This window comes from Castanea sativa, chromosome 6 (genome assembly GCF_040712315.1).
Source record: "Castanea sativa cultivar Marrone di Chiusa Pesio chromosome 6, ASM4071231v1".
NCBI classification, from domain to species: domain Eukaryota; kingdom Viridiplantae; phylum Streptophyta; class Magnoliopsida; order Fagales; family Fagaceae; genus Castanea; species Castanea sativa.
Genome location: NC_134018.1, coordinates 59767690 through 59790235, shown reverse-complemented (window position 1 = coordinate 59790235; position 22546 = coordinate 59767690). Strand labels below are relative to the sequence as shown.

The following is a 22546-nucleotide window of genomic DNA, read 5'->3' as shown; positions in this document are numbered from 1 at the left end:
AATGGATCTCCTCGGACTTGAGCCGAGGACTACTTCTTTATTATTTCTCTTTCTTCCTTACAGATTACAATTTCTTAATTAATTTCTCAGTTTTCGATCCCCCCTTTCTTTGGCCTTTACCCCCTTTTATACTTCCTTCCCTGATACTTTTTGAACAGTGACTAGAAGTTTCCACCTCACTGTTCAGGAGTCACCTCCCCATTAATGCGGCCAGGGAGATAGGTGCAGAGCCTTTAATGCGGAGGTGGCAGCCTTTACTCTTGATATTTTCTTTAATACTGGTGCATCTAGAAGATTCAGGATGCCCCCTTTTAACCACTAGCTTTTCCAGAGTTGTGCCTTGACCTTTATAATGAAATCTTGAGTTCCCTTGGATCTGTCCGAGGTGAAACTTTCCCTCGGCTGTATCCTCGGACCCTCGGCGTATGGGCCAACTCGTAGAGTTTAATTATGGAGCAGGTCGGCCCTCCATGCTACAGTCCAAAGGCCCATATGCCCACTTGAGTCTTTTTACTCCTCACAGTAAATGCACCCATTAACAAGACCCATTTCATATAATATGTTAGCGGGTGTTTGATTGGACTTCTTAAGAAGGAATCTAGTGGATCTCATTGCATTGAGAAGTAGTAAAAACAAATATATAAGTACCTCTTTAATTGAATGTGTGATTCTCAAAAAAATTTTGATCAATTACAAATAAAAATTCAACCTTAATCAATGTACTTCAACACTTGTTAACTGGATCTTTATTATGGTTTAAAATTATGCATAAAAAATAGGTGTAAGAGTGACTTTTTTATGAAAACTATAAATTAATTATGGGAGCTTTGGTAATTAGGTTTCACTTAAAAATAAACTATCTAACAGTTTTAATACATTTATAATAAGTCAAGTATATTGTATAATTTGTAATGTTTAAATTAATATTTATGACATTTTTTTTAATGACAAACACATTTGAAAATATTTAACTTTTATTATATTACATATATGTTAAGGGAGGGTGTCAAGTTAAGAGTTAAGACCATAAATGGGCTCCCCCCATCCCCCCAATAATTTGTTTACTAAATAATTTATATATTATCATTTTACTTTCTAAAGATTTGTAAAGTTGTAATTTACAATTATGTTTTTTATGGTTTTAATTCCGTGTTAAATTTAATTGTATTTTTTATGGTTTAAATTTTGTATGTTTGTGGGATTTAGGGTCCGTTTGAATACAGCTGAAAACTGAAAATTGAAAACTGAAAGTTGAAAACACTATAGAAAAATAATTTTTAAATGTGTAAATAGTATCATGGAACCCACTTTTAATTAAAAAATTGTTGAAAAGTACGTGAACAGTGCGCGCACAGTACATGAACAGTGCGCGCACTGTGCACGTACAATAACTTGTCCCCTAAAAGTAGAAAAGGCAGCAGGAAGAAAAAAAAAAGAAGAAGGGGAAAACGCTGAACGCTGGACGCGTTCAACGCTACCCAAACCAGCCTTTAATGTAAGGGTTAAGTGTGAGAGTTTGGTGAAGAATTGTGAAAACAGTGAAGTTCGCGACTGGCTCGCAAGTGGACAACTCGCAAAAGTTCAAGCGAGAAGCACATGCTGTAATCTGAACAATCTTTTGCTAGGCTATATTTCGTGAGTCACTTCGCGACTTGGTCAACCCATGAGTGATCCGCAAAACTCTTTGTTTGGATGTTTTTAAAGAGTACTTTCCTCATTTTTTTTTTACCCACACTATATAAGCCCACATTACCGATGTATTTGTAATGAGACTTTTAGAGAGAAAACCCTAGCAAAACACTTGAGAGTTAGAGACTGTAAACCCACAATCATCTACACAATTTCTCTTAGTTTTCTTCTACTCCTACCTCTCTAATTACAAATCCTTGAGAGGTTATTGGCCCAAACACTTACCTCATTCATTCTAAGTGTTGAGAGAAGTTTTGGTGTGTGTGGGAAGTATTGGAAGAAGCCATTGATTGGCGGATGCAATATGGAATTGATTTCGGGATCCGGATAACTAGTAAAGATAAGACTCGGTGAAGTTTGTTGGGAGTTGGAACTCAGAGGGCTAAAGTACATTGGGTAGATTAGTTTTGCATATATAAGGTATAGATTGTAAATATGGAAATGAGGATAGTACATTATTTTGTTTGTAGGAGCTATATCTTCTTTTTTGTTATTGAGATGGCAACGTTGTTGGCACCCATAACATGAGAATCCTCTTTTGTACACTGAATTGTTACTTGTATTCGCATATATTTGTTAGGCTTGTTGCTTTTGTTATTTATGTACTCAGTGCACTAAACTCTCAAGCTAGTCTTATGCTGGCTTGGTAGAGAATTAGGTCGAAATGTTCTTCAAACTTTATTTATTAGTGTCACCCGTTCTATGGTATTCTTCTCTACTATATATTTTGTGCTTTATCTTTTTGGCCAAGACGATCATCTTATCATCCGATTTTGCTACCTTACAGGATCTTATCAGCAATGGAGCGAGGTTAATTTTGGTCAATGTTTCAATAAGTCATTTTCAGCGTGGCATGGGATTGTTTCAGCTGTTATCCAGCTCCTATTGCACTGTTCATGACCAATATGCAATATGTACAGTTATTTTTTATTGTTTTCAATTTTCAACAAAATAAGTAGTATCTAAGCGCACTCTTGGTACCCTTGGTGAGCAAATGGTACATTACTGTTGCAGTCAACTGGTCTCAGCACCATTTGATTGTACAATCTCACAAGATCTTATGCCATGGTGAGATGTGGAATTTTTGTGTGAACTGTCTTCTTCGTCAGATTACCATGCACAGCAAGCAGATGGTAGTTCCACAATGTGGTTCCCTAGGTTGTGGGTTTTTTTTTTTTTTTTTTTTAAAAAAAAAAAAATTTTAAAAAGGGCCTCCATCTTCCTGATGTTTTCATGGTGTCATGTTTAGCCTACATTTGTCAACAAATTGTAGACTATATTGCGATCAACCAAATTATATTGGCTTCATAATACATGTGTGCGATAGTGTCATTTTTGTTTCAATTTTCAACTGAGTTATCCAATGGAACTATTGGCATCTTTTGTGATTAACATGTTTTAGCTTGAAGTAGGGTCTTAAAAAGTGGCAAATGTTGCACGGGAAAAAGAATACCCAACAAAATCTAGGCAAAATTCATGGCAAAGAACCTTTTTCCGAGCGGTCAGATTAAGATACAAATCTTTTATTCTACTTTTTGTGTTTTGCTTTATACTCTGATACATCACGTGATTGATTTTTTTTTTCTTTTTTAAACTTGAGATAAGACAAGTAAGAAGAGACATGTCAAGTGTCAAGTAATTGAGAGCACAAATTATTGAACACTTGAACAATACTTTGTCCAAGGGAGTAGATGTATCATTTCTTTTTTCTTTTTGAGATGGTTACAAATATATGCATTAATATACTGTTGATTTTACAACTCAAATCATTTATTTCCTTGTATTCCAGGCACTTCATGTATAGAAGCACTTCATGTATGGAGAGGTATCATTTTGCAGTGGTTATGAATATATCAGTTGGTCTATAAACGATTTAAACTTTCTTTAATTTTTTGTTCTTTTTTCTACTAAACTTTCTTGAATTTGTTGTTTCAAAGCTGATGCTGGCTTATAATGATTAGGCTTAGCACTTGATATTAACTAGTTGAATTCCCACATGATGTGCGGTGCAATTTATTATTAATTTTCTCTAACATTTTGATAAGTTTTGCCAAAAATCTTGTAACTTAACTGTTTGGCACCTCAATTTTGGATAGAAACATTCAGGATTTAGATACCCAACCCCAACTATTGATGTATAAAAAAGATATTTTAATAAATTTCATTTAAAAAAAATTATAATCTTTAGTTATTTTATATATAGACAAAATAAAAATACACTAAGAGTAGTATAGTGATTTGATCATACTATTTATATGCGTTTACAAATTGAAAATTGCATGATATAGTAGCTAATATAGATAGGCATGTTTTATGCCTACTAAAAATTGCATATATCTTTCAATTTTTTTTTTAAAACATTCTTGATTGTGTATTATTAAAAAAAATTTCCCCTTTTTGTTGGACATGATTTCAATTGTTGCAAAAACAACTAAATTTTAGTAAAAATGTCATATTTCGAATCAATTGTTTCTCACATTAAAGGAAAAAAAAAAACTTATTGTTTCTCATATAAATCTTAAAAATATGATATTAAAATTTCATTATGCTTAAAATAATTAATATAACAAAATAACCATATTTATTATATCAGTAATCTTTCTAATTACATAGAATACATACTACAGCGTTAGTTCCACACAAACACATACACACGCACACACACAAAGGAGTTAGGAAATTTAAAGGATTAAGATTAATTTTAGTGAATTCACAAATGTTTAATTTTTGTTTATAGCTTTTGTGACAATTGTTGTCAAAACAATTAAACATGGGTAAAAATGTCATATTCTAAATTTATTATTAATATTATTCTAACTAAAAATTATTTTCTATATAGAGTTTATAAAAATAATCATATAAATTCATTTAATATAAATAATTAATGCAAAACAATAGATAATTAATATATGCATTTACTCTATTGGCTAATTCAATGAACGAATATTTTGATATACGACACATGCATACACACTTGCCCACACTATGTCTTAATGTCGCACTATCGATGAGTGGATGACGGTTAGAGAGTTGGGCATACTTTCATTTCATGGTATGAAATATGTAAATACAACACAAATTAGTTGATTTTTATGGTTCTGTTACTCTTTTGCATTTATATTTTGTTTCATAATTTTTTTTTTGAAAAAAAATATCATCTTAAGAAGGCTACAAATATGCAGTGAATCTATTAAACTAATTTTTAATATCAAAAACTGTATATGTTTCTTTACTCTAATTTAGTTTACTTTTTCTTTATAATATTTGTACAACATTATTTAAAATTGTCTTACATAAAATATCACAAAATTATCTGTGCATTGCACGGACAACTTACTAATCATCAATCAATACATATATATATATATATATATATATATATATATATATATATATATATATATATAAAAGCAGAGACTTCATTCGAGAGAGCATAAGGTTCTGCCAAGTGACGCATTATATGACATTTAGCATTTATATCAGATACATTTATTTCAATGTATTAATATAATTCAAAGATTTTGTATACATTTATAACTTCAAATGCTTTAGATAGATATGAATGGATCTAAAAACTTATGGGAAAGTACGAATTAAGAAAACTTTTCAATTTTTTGCATAAGCTAACTTCAATGCAAAATTGCAAGAATCAGATTCAACGAATTGGGTAATATGATTATTTAAAGGATTAAGATAGAAAACTTTTCAATTTTTTGCATAAGCTAATTCAATGAACACATGTAGCTGCGGCTCTTGTTTATTACCACACTTTTCCTCAATCTTTGCGGATCACTCATGGGTTGGCCAAGTCGCGAAGTGACTCACAAAATATAGCCTAGCAAAAGATTGTTCAGATTACAGCATGTGCTTCTCGCTTGAACTTTTGCGAGTTGTCCACTTGCGAGCCAGTCGCGAACTTCACTGTTTTCACAATTCTTCACCAAACTCTCACACTTAACATATATGTATGTATGTATATGTATATGTATATACAACGTAACATTTATTGTTGCTACCCTTCTTTTAAGCTACATTAGTGTGGCATGTCATCATTTCTTTAAAAAATATGTATATAAAAGATTTTTATAATTTCTAAAAGATGCTTCCAATAGGATCAGCACTCACCGATGTGGCAGCCTCAAAATCATGGTATTGATGAATTATGAATCAGTCATATGATGAGACTCATTCTCATGAATTAATGCAACTATGACCAGTTATTTTCCTAACTCCTCTTTCCTTCATCTTCTCCCTCACAAGTGAAACATCTGACCACCGATCTGCTGCTGCATAGATATTGGCCAAAGACACATAATTACCAGCATTATGTGGCTCAAGCTCAAGAAGGCGAGCAGCAATAACCTCCCCTAATTCAATATTGCAATGCAGCTTACAGGCCCCAAGAAGTGCACCCCAAGCACCAGCATGTGGCTCCACAGGCATTGAGTTTAGAAGCTCATAAGCTGCTTTCAATCTTCCTACTCTGCTAAGAAGATCAACCATACAAGCATAGTGATCAGGAGAAGGAACTAAAGAGTACTCATATCTCATCCTTTCAAAATAGTGCCAACCCTCTTCAACAAATCCGGCATGACTACATGCTGACAAGATGAAGTTGAAGGCCACCTCATCTGGAACCAGCCCTTCATTTAGCATCTTATTGAAAAGGTTAACAGCTCTGTTCCCATGCCCATGATACGACAACCCTTGTATCATGGAACAATACGAGATTAGGTCCTTTTTGGGCATCTCTTCAAACAACTTCATTGCTTGCTCCATGTTTCCACACTTGGCATTCATGTCAACATGAGCCGCAGCTACATGAGGTTGTTGATTATTTACGTGAATTGTTTATTACCACACTTTTCCTCTCCTTTCATTTATAGTTTTGAGATATCTAAATAGGGCTTAAAATACCTTAATTTTGCTGCATACCAACTTGGTATATAGAGCAATCTGTACTTGAAAGATTAGATACATGTATGATGTATCATTCTTCTTGTTCCTTACTGTTGAAAGGAGTGCTTTTAATTTTATTAGGTCAGGTTTTCTTAATCAATGCATACCATGATGAGATTGCCAACTTTTACCATTACTTGCAACTAATTAATGCATGAAAGTTTATCACAAATCCTATGATAATTTTCTTCATTTATTTCTTTTCTAGCTTTTTATTCAGATTTATTGGTCTAATGCTGGAGGCTTGTTTATTATCACCTAAGACAATTCAAAGTTTCAAAAGTATGAATTATTGGAGATTTAAGTAATAGCTCATTAATAATGACATATTTTGAGGTGCTTCATGTCTGTAGTTCGAATCTTACCTACTCTCATTATCTACTTGTCTCCAAAGAAAAAAAAAGTAGACATTACAAAAGAAAAAATATTTTCTCAACTTGGTGATGAGATTTCTTAAACTACAAATCATTTTCACAGATTTGAGATTCCTATGCCGACTAGTAGACTCTAGTTAGAAAGGCAATTAGTTGTAGTTGAAATATAGTTGGATTGGGAATTGGAACTCCAACAGTTTTTGATTGATGATTGAACAAATCAAACTTCAAACTAGTGTGTATAGTTGTTGTTTATTGGGATGAGAATAAATTTTTAGGTTTAGGGGGTATTTTGGTAATTTTTAGGTTTCAGGGGTATTTTAGTCATTTTTTAAGTTTTGGGGTATCTGGGTAGTTTTTAGGTTTCGGGGGTATTTAGGTCATTTTTTAGGTTTAGGGGGTATTTTGATAATTTTTTAGGTTTTTGAGGTATTTTGGTAATTTTTTTTAGGTTTTAGGGGTATTTGGGTAATTTTTTAGGTTTTTTGGGGTATTTTAGGTTATTTTTTGGTTTCAAGGGTATTTTGGTAATTTTTTAAGTATCATGGGAATTTCGGTTATTTTTTAGGTTCAGGAAATATTTTGGTAATTTTTTAGGTTTTATAGGTATTTTGGTAATTTTTAGGTTTCAAGGGTATTTTGGTCATTTTCTTAGGTTTAGGAGGTATTTTGATTTTTTTTAAGGTTTCAGAGGATATTTAGGTCTTTTTTTTAGGTTTCGAGGGTTTTAGGTCATTTTTTTAGGTTTATGGGGTATTTTGGTCATTTTTTAGGTTTCAGAGGTATTTCGATTATTTTTTAGGTTTAGGAGGTATTTTGGCAATTTTAGAGGATTTTGGGAGTACTGATCAATCTTCTAATGCTCCAATATCATTAAAGGATCTCTACATTATGAATCTAGACATTCAAATAAATATAATGGGTAAAATTGGAGGTTGAAATGAGAGCCATCAATTCATTTGGAAAACAATATGATAAAATTACAATACCTGGAGGTGGTCGGCACTAGTGGTGGGCAGTAGTGATTTGTGGTGGTTGGAACCAGAGGTGGGGGAGAGTGTGCGACAACGAAGAAATGGAAGCATTAGTTGCAGGTGGAAAGGGAGTTTTGGTGTGCGTGTGATAGTGATAGAGAGAGAAGAATGAAGAGTGATAGTGGTTTGAAAATTTTTCTAGAGCTTCGTTTTGGGATCAGATTTTGAAAGGGGAAGATAAAGACAGCAAAGTGGTGGGCTTTGAAAAATTTACAAGGGTAATATTGTCTTTTTATTTGTATTAGTGGAGTAACCTCGCGTGTCTTTTTCTGGACATGTGTCAATCGTTTATTGGTGATGAAACACCAAAACAGTTGCTGACTTGGTAATACTGAAACATGATATACTTTCTCAAAAAGTAGGAGGATAAAACTAATTGGGAGGATATAAAATATTTGTTCTCCACCATATGTATTTGGTAGACATGAAGAGTGAGTTACTATTATATATTTATTATTAAAAATAGAAAAATGTAAATGTGTGGTCCTTTCATACTTTTATTTCTCAAAGATACTTTATTCACTCTTTTCTTCGTAATTTAGAAGGAAAAAAAAATGGTTGGTTTGGTTGGAAAACTTCTTCCACATCTATTTTCTTTCCAATTAAACTATGAAAAATTACATTTTTCTCTTCATTCTCCTTCTCCCATTTTCCATCATCTTCATTTTCACCCCAACCAAATATAGTATAAAATTAAGCTAAGAAAAGCATAACTTAAGCAACATCTCCTCACATTTCCAATGGAGACTTCTAAACTTTAAATCTCTTATCAACAATTAACTTAATTTTTTTATTAGAAAACCTCATATGATTAGAAGTTACTTTTTTTAATCTCGCTCACTTAAAGTTGTTACCCTACATAAAAAAAAAAATTTATTAATTTTTATAAAAACAATTCTTAAAAAAAAAAAACTAATTTCCTAGAAAAGATAAACATAAAGCTTCCATCTTAACCATTAAAAAAATATTGCATATTGCACCGGAAACACTACACGATAAAGATCGAACCCCCAGACTTGAAGAGTACTAAGTTTTTTTCTTTAAAAAAAAGAAAAAAAAAACTCAAAATCCATTATATACAAAACCCGTCCAAATTTGCCAAATAACACCATATTTGTTACTAAGCAATGTTTCCAAATTTATTAATAAACAAACTTTTAGAGTCGAGTTCACCCGCTCAAAACTTGAGTTCTCTCAAACAAAACCCAAAAATCACAAACCACCAAAACCCAGAAAACACGGTGGAGACAAACCCAAAACCCAAAAAACCAAACCTAGAAAACTCAAAAACCACCGGTGGAGACAAACCCAGAAAACTGATCCTTTTCTTCTTCTCTGAACCTTTTCTTCTCCCTCTAAAAAAATCCACTAGTTCCTGCAAACAACACCATTCTCTTCCACTTCCAGCCCCAAAATTCCACTAACAAAACCAAACACAAAACACAAAAACAAATACCTGAATCAGTCTTGCTAATTTGGTGGCGGAAAGGATGTAACTCCGCTGCCCGGCACTGATTTTTCAGATCATCTCACTAATGTTTTTTTTTTCCTTGTTCCTTGTTCAATCTGGGCTTGTTCCTTGTTGAATCTGAGCAATTATTTGTTGTGGAACTTTAGTCTTACAAAAACTCGAGTTTCATGTGGATTTTTTCCCACTACATAACTAAGTGTTATTTCGAAAAAAAATCCAACAAAACCCTTCCTCACTTTCTCACTTCCAAAATTTCTCAACTTTTCCCTCTTTTCATTTCAAAAATCTTCTCAAAAAATACCAAAAACTCTAATATCAATACCAACAAAACTAAAATCTGTAACAGTACCCTTTTCTTCTTCTTTTTTCTGGGGGAATGTGCAGATTAGCGGTGTGGATGGCATGAATATAGTAAGTTAGGCACTGTTTGAAACTATAAAGGAAAATAACAACTCAAGTTTTTGAAACTCGAGATTAACATAAAAAATCGAGTCTCAGAAACTCGCTTTATCCTCGTTTTGCGCTTGCTGAGGTGGAAAAATGCCACCTAGATCTCGAGTCTCTAAAACTCGTTTTACTCCAGCTGAAACTCGAGTCTATAAAACTCGAGTTTCACTATATCTTATTTTTAAATTATGTTTTCATACGCATGAAACTCGAGTCTTAGAGACTCGAGTTTTTTAGAATAACTCGAGTCTTATAGACTCGATTTCCTCTGGACAGTTTATTTAAAACACAGCCCATGGCATTAACACTCACAGAGACTCACATTAACACACTCACAGAGAAAGCCTAAAAACAGAGCTCCTCTCAGCCTCACTAACTCTCACTCACTCACCCTCACTAACTCTCACTCACGCATTACTCTCTCACACCACTCACTCTCACAAAACCACACTGTCCACTCTCACAAAACCACATTGTCCACTCTCACTGCTCTTCCCTCTCAGCAAATTCATATCTCAGGTAAGGGTTTGCATAATTTGATTGTCATTGTAGTTGGGTATGTTGTCTATGGGTGTCCTCTGATGATAAAGTGATACTTTCTTATGAATTTTAATTATTTATTGAAATATGTATAGTTTGTTTCTTTAGAATCTTTCTTGTGTCCCTTTAGAGTTTTCAACCTCCTCTTTAGCACTTAGTCTCACTGGATCTGCTTTTGTTTTCATGGGCATTGTCTGAAGGGACAAACAATTACATTCATCATCCTTTTTCCTGGCATATTGGGGCTATTCTAGGTTGATTTAATATAAAGTTGTTAATTTTTACGGATCCCTATAAATAAGCAAATATTGTAAGTATAAATGACTGAAAGCAACACTAGTTTCCTTCTGTTCTTCATAAAATTCGTATTTCTTATGAAAAACACATTGAGGGGCCATTTGGTTTGCAGAATCCTGACAAGATTCCCATCATTCTCTAGGAATTGATTGGATTTTCATCTTTGGTTCTCTAATTACATAACACATTCCAAGAATGTCACCTTCCCATGTTTCAGGGGAATATGATTACCACATGAATGATGCTAACATGAGATACCCACCATGTGGGAAATGTGGCTAAAATGACTAAAATGCTTATATGTATAATACGCACACACTCGCATGCACACACTTACATACATCCATATATACATATGTACATATGAGTAATTAGAAAACATACCATACATCTAATCATCCCATCAGTTTTGCTTGCTCATATGACATCTTGAATACATAGAAAATGATGTTGTTAAGCATTCACAAAGTAGGTTCAAAGAAAGAATGATCCCGAATTACTCGGCGGTGTAATGTAAATGCACTACATTGAGAATTGACATTTCTAGAATGAGCATTTCTTTTTTTGATAAGTAACAGAATAAATTTTATTAAGAATAAAAAACCAACCAAGTACACTGGAAATGTACTACAATGGCAAAAATCGAGAACCCAGATTACATTGATCAAGGTCACCACACAATGGAGTAATAGATAATTCCGTCTCTCCATCCACTAGGATTAGAAGGTTTACGTCTTGGCCTTTAGATATTAATGGGCACTCTATAACCTGGCTTGAATATGTTCATTGGTAAGATTGCATTACTTTTTTCCCTCACTTTACGACTATGTGATTTAACTAACATAGGACTTGACTTGAACAGGTTCACAATGTCTGATATTGTTATAATCATATACCACGGTGGTCCGCTTAAGAATCCCAATGCGAACAAGGGATTGCCATTTGAGGGGCCGGGTATGAAGACCTATTATGCCCAAGTTGATCGTAGGTTGAAAACCCTTGATGAATTGAAGATGTTTGTCATGGAAGAGTTGTGTAAGAATCCTGATGCGTACAACATGCAAATTACTTATCGTATGCCAAATGAAATCATGAAGCACCGGATTAATTACAAGTATATGGTGATAGAAAAAGACAAACATGTGAAGATCATGTTTGACAAGTTGGAGAGTATAGCTGAAGTAAGTAACATTGAGTTGTACATACAGTTGGAGCCGCGTGCAGTATGGCAAGAGGATATCCAACAAACAACCACAAGCTTACAAGTTGCGATTCCGGATGCTCAATATGAGTATTCTACACATGTAGAGGATGATGATGTTCATGCCGATGGAGATGATGATGATGATGATGATGATGACGAAGACTATGTTGATGAGACTACTGCCGTTAACAATGATGATGACGATGATGACGACGACGACGACTATGTTGATGAGACTACTGTCGTTAACAATGATGATGACGATGATGATGACGACTATGTTGATGAGAATCTTGCCATTAACGGTGAAGATTTTGCCGATAAAGATGACTATGAAGACATGATTGACAGAGGGGACTTTCGGGACTTTGAGGACTTTGAGAGGGACATTGATGACGATAAGACATTGGACGGTGGTGAACCTGATGCAGACAATGTTATTAGTGTCCAAAACATTACAAACACAATCCCTGCCTACGCACCTCCTGCGTTGTCATTCTCTGCAAATACTTGGGAAAATATGGTTGATCCTTCGCATATTGAGATGCCATTTGTGTCTACTTGGAGAGAGGGGATGAATTTGTGCAAAGGGTTGACTTTTGCCAGTAAAGTGGAGGTGAAGCGCGTATTAACAATTTGTGCCCTCAAGGAAAACAAACACTTTAAGATCACTAGGTCGACGAGGAAAAATTTTTGTACGAAATGCGTGCATGAGTCATGCAAGTGGTATGTCTACGCAGTTATGAAGCCCGAGCTCCAAAATCTATGGATGGTCACCGTGTATGTGGGTCCTCACACGTGTATACCGACTGGGGTGCGAAATGATGGTAGAATGATGAGTTGTAATTTTATTGCAACAGAAATCCATAACAAGTTACATGAGGATCACACCACTCAAATTAAGCATCTCAGATCTCTGATAGAGGCGAAATATAATGGCCATAAGCCTTCTTACTACAAGGTATGGGATGCGAAACAAAAGGCGATTGCGCTTATGTTTGGAGATTGGGAAGAATCTTACCAAAGGCTGCAAAAGTTGCTAATGGCGTATATTGATCAAGACCCGACTACCCAGTTTTGCTATCGTGTCACACCCACCGATGAAGATCACACCGTATTGTTGCATTATGTGTTTTGGTCTTTCGGTCCATGCATATCAGGATTCAAATACTGCAAGCCGATTATCAGTATTGATGGGACCCATCTTTATGGTAAATATCAGGGAAAGTTGTTGGTCGCAATGGCAACCGATGCTAACAACAAGGTATTCCCTCTCGCCTTTGCTGTTGTGGATTGTGAGTCAAGATCCAGTTGGAGGTGGTTTTTATGATGCCTCAGAGAAACGATTGGCCACCTGATACCTGACGACGGCATTTGCATAATTTCTGACCGACATCTCGGTATCAAAAACGCCATTGCAAACTGGCCTAGAAGGGATGATGGAAAAGCAGGGGTATTTCATAGATATTGTCTTCGACATGTTGCTAGCAACTTCAACACCCATTTTCAGAACTCGACTCTAAAGTCAGCGGCGTTGAAAGCGGGATATGCTAGTCAGGTAGTTAAATTTGCTACCATAATGGACTCCATTAAGCAGGTGGAAATTGAGGCCATTAGGAAGAAGAAGAAGGTGACGGGGAGGGATGGTAAGGAAAAGAATCAAGATTATCTTCCATACACATACCTAATGAGCGAGGATGTGGACATGTGGACCCAGTCATACGATGGTGGGAGACGTTTTGGAGCAATGACAACCAATATATCAGAGTGTTTCAATGGTGTGTTGAAAGGTGCACGGGGCCTTCCTATTGCCGCGTTGGTTGAGTTCACTTGGAACAAACTTGTTCAATATTTCCACGACCGGCACAAAGAATACCATTATGAGTTGTCAGAGGGTAAGAAATGGAGTGAATATGCCTTATCCACGTGGGATGGAAATAAGCGTAAATCTGAGAAACACTATCTCAAGCCATTTAGCAATGAAGAGCTGATATTTCAAGTAGTTACCCAACTCAACATGTGTAGCACAGGAGGGGGAAACTACAGTTACGAAGTTCGGTTACGGGAAAAAACATGCAGTTGTGGGAAATGGCAAAATATAGGGATCCCGTGTTCACATGCAATTAGAGTATGTGACTATTTACATATTGATTCGACCACGTATATTCACCCATGTTTTGGTTTGAACCATGCCCTTAACACTTATGAGCACGCATTTGTGGTTCCTAAGTCACAGTCATTATGGAGGGATCCCATGGGACCAAAGTGGTTGCCTAATCCGGCATTGTTGCGGGCCAAAGGTCGACCGGTGAAGTCACGAATAAGGAATGAGATGGATGGAGTGAGGAATAAGGATCAAGAACCGGGATGGCGGAGGGAGGACGCAGATTTGATAAAGAGTCAACCCAAGCAGACATGTGGACTGTGTCATGCTTCCGGGCATAACCGCAGAAAATGTCCGCAGTCTCGTGGCGCTTCCACAAGCGGCCATGTTCCACACTAGGTAGGTAGATGGCAAAAAGTTATGCATCGGTTAAATAATTGTTGTTCATTCGATGTTTACCTAATGTTTACTATCTTGTCTCCTAACGTAAATACTCTATGTTTTTCAAGCATCCTTCCATGGATGACGTTTTTGTCATGCGGACTGCTGATCTTAGGAAAAGTGACTACGTTGTATTGGCTCTATGTGAACTTTTTGATTGTTGTTGAATTTACTTGTAATTCTCTATCCAATGTACCTCTATGAAGATTGTGATTTGAGTAGTATGGTTAGAATTGCAAATTAAGCGTGGTTGGACATGTTTAGAATGGTGATATATTGAGAATGACTTTTGTTGTGATTTGAGTGCATTTACATTATAAAACAATGGTTATGCAAAGAGCGTAACAATTTCTATAGTTTGGTGCCTAATGAGAACGCCTTTTGATGTAATTTGAACTGCATTTACATTCTCAACTTGTCTACCTCTCAATGAGTATTTGTAGATTACATTTTTAGCTTCTCTATCTATGTTTCCCAGCAGATGTGTGCACACATTTTAATTTTTGGTTTGCTGCATGTTTTGGGGGGGGGGGGGGGGGGACAGAGCATGCCTCTCTGCCTGAAACAGAGCATGCTTTTGCATTTCTAAAAAAAAAAATTTGCCCAGTGAAAATCGAGTTTTAGAGACTCGAGTTCCACTGGGCAAATTTTTTTGAAACAAAGCATGCCTCTCTGCCTGAAACAGAGCATGCTTCTGCTGGGGGAAAAAAAATTTGCCCAGTGGAACTCGAGTTTTAGACACTCGAGTTCCACTGGGCAACATTACTGAAACAGAGCATGCCTCTCTGCCTGAAACAGAGCATGCTTCTGCATTTCTAAAAAAAAATTTGCCCAGTGAAAATCAAGTTTTAGAGACTCGAGTTCCACTGGGCAAATTTTTTTGAAACAGAGCATGCCTCTCTGCCTGAAACAGAGCATGCTTCTGCTGGGGGGAAAAAAAATTTGCCCAGTAGAACTCGAGTTTTGGAGACTCAAGTTCCTGTGAAATCTCGATTCTTTAATACTCGAGTTTAATTAAGAAAAATTCCCACTAAACTCGAGTTTTAGAGAATTGAGTTGTACTGGAAAATAAAATCGGTCCATTCAGTTTAATTTGGTCCCAATTCGGTCCTTGAAATCTTCTTTGGTCCTATTTGGTCCACTTTGGTTCTAAAATTCTATCGATTCTAGTTGGTCTAATTTGGTCCATTCAGACCACTTTGTTCCATTTTGATCAGTTTCGATCCATCTTTGTGCACTTACATATATAATTGGAGACAACAGATTTAGGTTGAGAGCCCTTATTCTAAATCTAAATTTATTAAAACAAATTCTCGAGTTTGGAGGTCAGCTGTCCACCATTGCTACACTGATGTTCGCAGTGCTAAATGTGCTGCTCAATAGCTCGGCACTATTGAACCCTATCTAGTCATATCATTCACACTCACGTCAATACACAGATCTGCATCCTTTTGCAATGCACTGTTTTCAAGGATGCAGAAGACCCCTAAAAAGTTTATGATGCATTTAACACAACTTTGTATTGTCTTATCAAGTTCATGTCAGATGAAACACAAGCATGCTAAATACTCTTCACATGAATACTGTTCAGCTGAATAGTCATGGTAGTACACTGCAACTACTGCCCAGAACAAGAGAATCTCACTGTGACATTGGGAACATTTGAACAAAAAATTCGTATTGTGGTTTTCCAGCCTGTATTGACATAACAAGCCTGAATATGTTAAATTTTATTATTCAATACACAGTGGAATGAGGTTATAAATGTACCACAATTCTTTTCTTATTCCTACACCACTAACTTTGTAGGTTGAGTAAGCTATGAGTCGCAACGCCTCAACATCATCTCGTACACATAGAAACAAGTTTCAATCTACTTCAACAAATGAATTATCACAAGTTCCAGCAGATCAACAACTACAAACATACACAGACCACTATGGAGGGAAATGGGTTGGAAAGAAGAGAGATTTCGTTAATATGCCAATATACACGTACGAGAGTCTTGGAAGCGTTGGCCACATCATGGTCGGCAAACCTACAAAACTAAGTACAAATACCACCGCAATGGAGTTCACCATAGCAGAACCACCATGGTCAACCCTATACGAGAAGAGGTGTGAGTTGGAGGTGTATTGTCGATGGCACGGGTTACGAGTTCCTAAGGCACGCTCAGCCGAGTTACCTAGAGATGAACCTGCCAACATACTTGCTCGCCTTGAACAAGAAAACAATCAAATGCAAAGGCGGCTAGACCGTTTTCATGCAGTCCAAAAAGCTAGGAAGCATCTAAAGGGGAAGGCGCAAGAGCGAGCCATGAAGTCTATTAATGAAATTACTGCGCTAAATGATGAAAGTGACATTTCAGACTTCTCAGATTCAAGCAATGATGATTTCCAAAAATTTCTACCTACGAACATTCAACGTTGTTGTTGATGTCTACACGTTTTGTGCAATACAAAATGTTGTTGTTAATGTCTGGCAAATGATCCTATTGTACGTGCACCTTTTGCAAATCTAAAGATGAATTGTTCATTACTTTTGGCTAAGTTTATATGAAATCACTTGCTCATTTTTTCCCTGCTGTTCGTTGTTGGTATGTTATGAAAAGGTGTACTTGTATTAGTGTTTGCAAGAATTATAAGTGGTTGGTGAAAATTATGGTCTAAACTCACATAATGTACACATCTATTTCAACAAGTTAAATTCACTTAAGGCCACTATATCCCCTGCACCACAGCTAGTGAAAGTTATTATTAGATCTAAGACATTAATTGATTTTTTGTATAAATAGATCTCTTATTTAACGACAAGAAACTTAATAAGTTGAGCTCTTCATTAATAATAAAAATAAATAGTGGTCTTGATGATTGTTATTTATTACTAGGTTTAAGACATCAATTGGTATCTTGTGTAAATAAATCTTCTATTTCACGACAAGAAATTTAATAAGTTGGGTTCATTATTAATAATAAAGTTAAAGGTGGTCCCACGTATAGTTCTTTTCATTATGTTTATGGTTGAAACATTCCATAATTTGCTGTTGAGCTATTGAAACTAGTAGACTCAATTCGTCTCTTTTTTGGAAGATATTGTTAAATTCAACCACTCGATTTTCTTCCAATAGCTCAACTTGGACCTCAGCAAAATTTTACAAAAATAACAATCATTAGTGAAACAGTAAAGTTAAGAATACAAAATAAGTCAATTGTTGTGTTTGCATAAAAATTGGATTTGATAGTATGATGAAATCTGCTTGAACCCACAAATCTAAAGGGCAAAAGAAATTCCACTCAATGATAGGAGAGAGAGAGAGAGAGAGAACTACACCTATCACCATATAAATTAAGCAGTCAGCAAGTACTAGAATAAGATGTCTTAGAAATAATAATGGCAGTAGTGATCAACATTAAATTGACTCCCAAAAAAATATCAGTATGAAAATTATTTCTCATGACGTGTCATATTCCATAGATCTTCTAGTATTATTACTTCTACAGTGTCATTTCGATGGATCTACAAGATTAAATCTTTATTGGTGTGTAATAGATGACACTATACAAGTACATTCTGTCATATTGAAATGAAGAAAAAAAAAAAGGATTCACATGGAAGCCAACATGGGAATGAATCGTATTATTTACTCTTTGTAAAGTCAAATGTTCTTTGATCTAAGTTTACAATATGTACAGTAGTTTCGCACAAACTTCAATCTGAGACAGAAACAGGATTCAAAGGGCCTTTTGATCTAGCCTTTCATTCCAATTTAGGCAGCGAATCAAGTCTTGTTTGTAGTCATCAAACTACATCAAAAGAAATATAGAAGGAGTCAAACAAATGGCTATTCATGAAAAAATAATTAAGACAATAACAAAAGACAAAGGCTGAGTTAAGAAGCTTGCAGTATGGGAAGTCAGAAATCCAAGAGATCCAAGATTAAATGATACAACAGGGGGCACAACATCTCTACGTAAATTGGACGCATGTAGTATAACCCCATCTCCCCCCAAGCAAGCCACAATATCAACCCTTTCATGTAGATCACTGCATCAAGGACATCCAATAGGTCAACAAAATTCTCAATGAAGTATAGGAATATTAAAAGATAAACTATGTTGTTACATTTATGGAGGACCCACAATAAAGCTTAAAGATCAACTAATGCAACTATGATATGGAAAAGAACAAGACTAAATATTCAAAAAGGTCAGAGACATTTGTTACTGTAGTTCCTCTGCCTATTGTCTCATTACGAGAAATCTCAAATTCAAAATTAATTTACCTACCCTTGACGATGATGATGAAGGCGAGCTCTAAACATTCTCAATATTGTCTCAGAGGCTAGTTGGAGGGGCATATCTGGGGACAATTTCTGCCATATAGGAAGCAACAGGTTTTGGTAAGAACATAATAGCTTAAAACTCCTAACCAGACTTCTAAAGCAAACAAACTTCATGATCTGTTTAGATCCCTAGATTTGGCATTGTATTGGACTTTGGATTTCCTATTGGAGGTTCCAATCCCAAATTGTTTAGATGTCTAATGAGTTTGGAGTTGGCATTGAATTCCAATTCCACACAAAAATTAAAAGTTTGGAAGCCACAACAGTGTGTCATGTGACAATCACTGGACATCAAATTCAAATTGTGTATATAGATTCCTATTTCTTAACTATGTATGCAACACTAAATTTTAGATGGCCTTATGCATTTATTTCCATAGCCCTATAGTTGGCCGACAAACAGGTCATGTATGCTTGAGACTGAAAGGGAATGTAATACCTCCAAAACTTGCAAAGGATCCAATGATTCTCCATGATTATGTAGAAGGCGAACAGCAGCCTTAAACATTGGCTCCTTACCATCCTGTAGATCCAAATACATATCAAGTAACCTGAGTCATCATAAACAAAGAAAGGAGACAAAGTGCCTTAAGAAAATGCTACACAATTGTTATATGTACACATATAAAAAATTTAAGGAGAAGAGAAAAAAAAACCAACTGCATATAGGCATCTGGTCTGCCAATCTTTGCACAATACTGTTCAGCTGCTTCACTATCTTCTAGTTTCCTGAAAGGCAAGTGTATATTAATCACATATATCCAGCTCACAAGCTGGCACCAGCTCCTAAACCATGAATATGTAGGGCTTAAACTCCTTCATATTTTCAAAATTCCACAAAGTATACCCAACAAAGAATTTATCTAAACTAATGCTAATTCAAACCACATATCTCTCTTCTTTTTTAATTAGTAAGTTATACACACAGGAAGTGGGTCTTCAAGCCACAGCCACAAGCAGATCCTCTGCCTATTCTTCGACAAGAGGTACCATTTTAGTGTGGACTGGGCATTTTAGGAGGCTGATAGATGTTGTCTCATGATATACATAATTAAGAATGAAAGACCAAAATTGAAGCTAGGATTGCACACCATGTCTGTTTAATCAATCACACATCACAATTGATCTCACTAAGATAAGCAGCAGACTAATCAAACAAACAGAAAAGCCAATGAAGAAATGAAAATAAGGAAGAAGAAAGTAAAAATTGGAGAAGTTTTGATGAGAATGCAACACTTCCATCTATTTTGCTTCAAAAACAACAAGAATAAATAGCCTGTGATTTCCCAAAACCCACTGTATAGGTTACAAACTACCAAATAAGCTAACTACAGGGTAAATAAGAACCGCTCTTGTATGAAAAATGAGCAACTAAGATGGAAGCACGCTTCAGTTTTGATTTTGTTATGGACGAGCTGGAAGTAAACTAAAAACATCTACCCAGTACATATACAAATCAGAATAGTAGATGACGGGAATGGTTTGTAACTACTAACATGATGAGGGAGGCAAGCTAAAAGATTTACAATTAACATAAATTAGAACCCCCCCCCCCTCCTTGGACTTACTGCCTATTTTCATTCTCAGTTTCCTCTGGAGTATTGTTCTTCTCTTGAATGTTTCAGCAACATCTGGATACTTTCCCTTGATGAAGCTATCCAAGCATTTGCGGTAGGAAAAGTCTTCTTTACGACCATCAGTTGAGACAACGTAGAAGCACCGGCTTTCCTGGAAACTGCTGTGCTTGCTAACCTACATGTCGAGCTCAACATTATAGCAAACATCAATTATCATGTAACGCAAATGCTAAATTACCAATTGAAGAAAAAAAAAAGAAGAGGGGGGGGGGGGGGGTTACTCCATTCTCAAGACCTACCAAAGACCAAAAAATTTCTTCCCTATTATTAAATAGAGAAACACTGTAGGGGATCTGAAAATCAACGCGCTACATTCAACTACTCAATTAAATTTACTATTTAAAATTAAAAAAATTAAACCATTACTTCAAAGCTCATGTCATACTTTTGATGCCAAAGCAAACGCATAAGAACACATAGTAAGGCGGGACTTACGAGGCAAAAAACAAACTGGAGAATGAACAATGGATAGACAAAAGGAATTTCTAAGCCCAAGTACGATCCATGAAATCTTGCATCTGGTCCACCTTTCCTTAGCAGTTGTATAGAAATAGATGTTACTTTACTGGCTGGTATGCGGCCACATGTTTTGTCCTCCACCCATATATTTAGACAAAAAAAGTTGCAAAGTTATGAGAAATCTAGTAGTATTAAGAGTTTGTATAAACGATTACCCATTTTGAACAGACGAAGAAAAATTTTGACCTCACGGAGGTTTGAAGCTTTGTAGCCGAAAGCAGCATCTTTAGCAAACTCTGTGTCCCCTGCAGGAACAAGCCTACAGACACCATGATCCTTATTATATTTTTGCATCTAATAATGACTGAACAAACCTTTCAACACAAAAAGGGAAACCTTACTTGTCAAAATCTGCAACATAGTGTACATCATCAATAGTGTAACGCCCTCCTTGAAGAAAAAATGGGCAAATGATCCATGCATCCATCTCCCCTAATACTGAAATAGCAGCATCAGCTTCCTAAAAAAAAGGCAGTCCTATGTCATGATGTGAATTGAAATTATTCAATCTCAATAGCATTGACTCCATTGTAGAATAACTTTGACTATGTCACACTTTTTGCATTTGATATTATCAATTTCTGTGGAGCTGAGGTAAGGCACATGTGCAAAAGAAGAACCTTAGAAGTATACAGGTTGTATACCCTAAGATTCTTTATATTTTCACAAAGCTAACACTTTAAAAAATCATAGTGTAGAAGATGTACTCAAGCCCAAAGGCATCCAACAAAATAATGAACCCACAAACTATGATTCAATTTCTAAAGTAGAGACTACTACTTGGTATTCAAATGTCCTTCTATTCCACTCCCCCCAAGTAACCCACATAAAACTCCCAGGAACTGCATTCCGATGCGAACAGGCCATAAGAGGAAGATTGCAAAGAGGAATGATTGAAGGGAACAGTCAAGAGGGAGAGCAAAGAGGGCGAGGAACAGATAAAAGATGTAATTTTAGCTGCAAGAAAATTTCTGCATAGTTGATGAGAAAAAGAGGTAATTTATAAATATCCATCTTAAACTATCACTCAAGATTCAATCTACCCCTAATTTTAAAATTGAGAAATCAACTCATTAGAGAGTTTGAGACTTGTTAAACTAAGAAAAATTAAGAAGGAATCTGCATATCATCCCACAGCTCATTAGAGAGTTTGAGACTTGTTAAAGCTTCTTGCCCAAAAGCTTAAGCGAGTATGTGGAGAAGCCTAACTAGTACATAATTTCACAACCAAAATGTGGAACTTATCTCTTTCACACCCCTTATCATGTGATGGCCCCAAAAAAAAAAAAAAAAGGGACAATCCAATATGACTAATATTCTCCAACCAACTGAACATCTAGAATAGAAAATGTGTCACAAGCAAATAAGTTCTTTCTCCTAAAAAATTAATTTGAAGTGCAAATTTTTTTCATAACATCTAACAGTAGATTGACATATCTGATTTCCTATTTTGGCAGTTATAAAACTGACTGGAATTAACTAGTGCAA

At 35.5% G+C, this 22546-nt stretch overlaps 3 protein-coding genes across 3 annotated transcripts in view; 1 reads left to right on the top strand and 2 right to left on the bottom strand.

The window, feature by feature from the left end:
• The window catches only part of LOC142638584 (exportin-2-like), a 70666-nt gene extending 68126 nt beyond the window's left edge, over positions 1-2540 (top strand). The window contains exon 2 of the mRNA XM_075812621.1: positions 2477-2540. The gene's annotated coding sequence lies outside the window, so the exon portion shown is untranslated. The remainder of the gene's footprint in view (positions 1-2476) is intronic.
• A 3340-nt stretch (positions 2541-5880) lies between these two features.
• On the bottom strand, positions 5881-6489 carry LOC142640292 (putative pentatricopeptide repeat-containing protein At5g37570). The gene has a single exon (XM_075814358.1). It carries the CDS (start codon positions 6487-6489, stop codon positions 5881-5883), a length of 609 nt encoding a protein of 202 aa, XP_075670473.1.
• Positions 6490-18291: 11802 nt separating this feature from the next.
• LOC142640291 (vacuolar sorting protein 3-like) lies at positions 18292-20113 on the bottom strand. The gene is made up of 5 exons (XM_075814357.1): positions 19563-20113; positions 19342-19453; positions 18847-18932; positions 18463-18604; positions 18292-18363 (listed from the first exon to the last, which is right to left on the bottom strand). Exons 1-5 carry the CDS (start codon positions 19565-19567, stop codon positions 18292-18294), a joined length of 417 nt encoding a protein of 138 aa, XP_075670472.1. The 5' UTR covers positions 19568-20113.
• Between the last annotated feature and the right edge of the window lie 2433 nt (positions 20114-22546).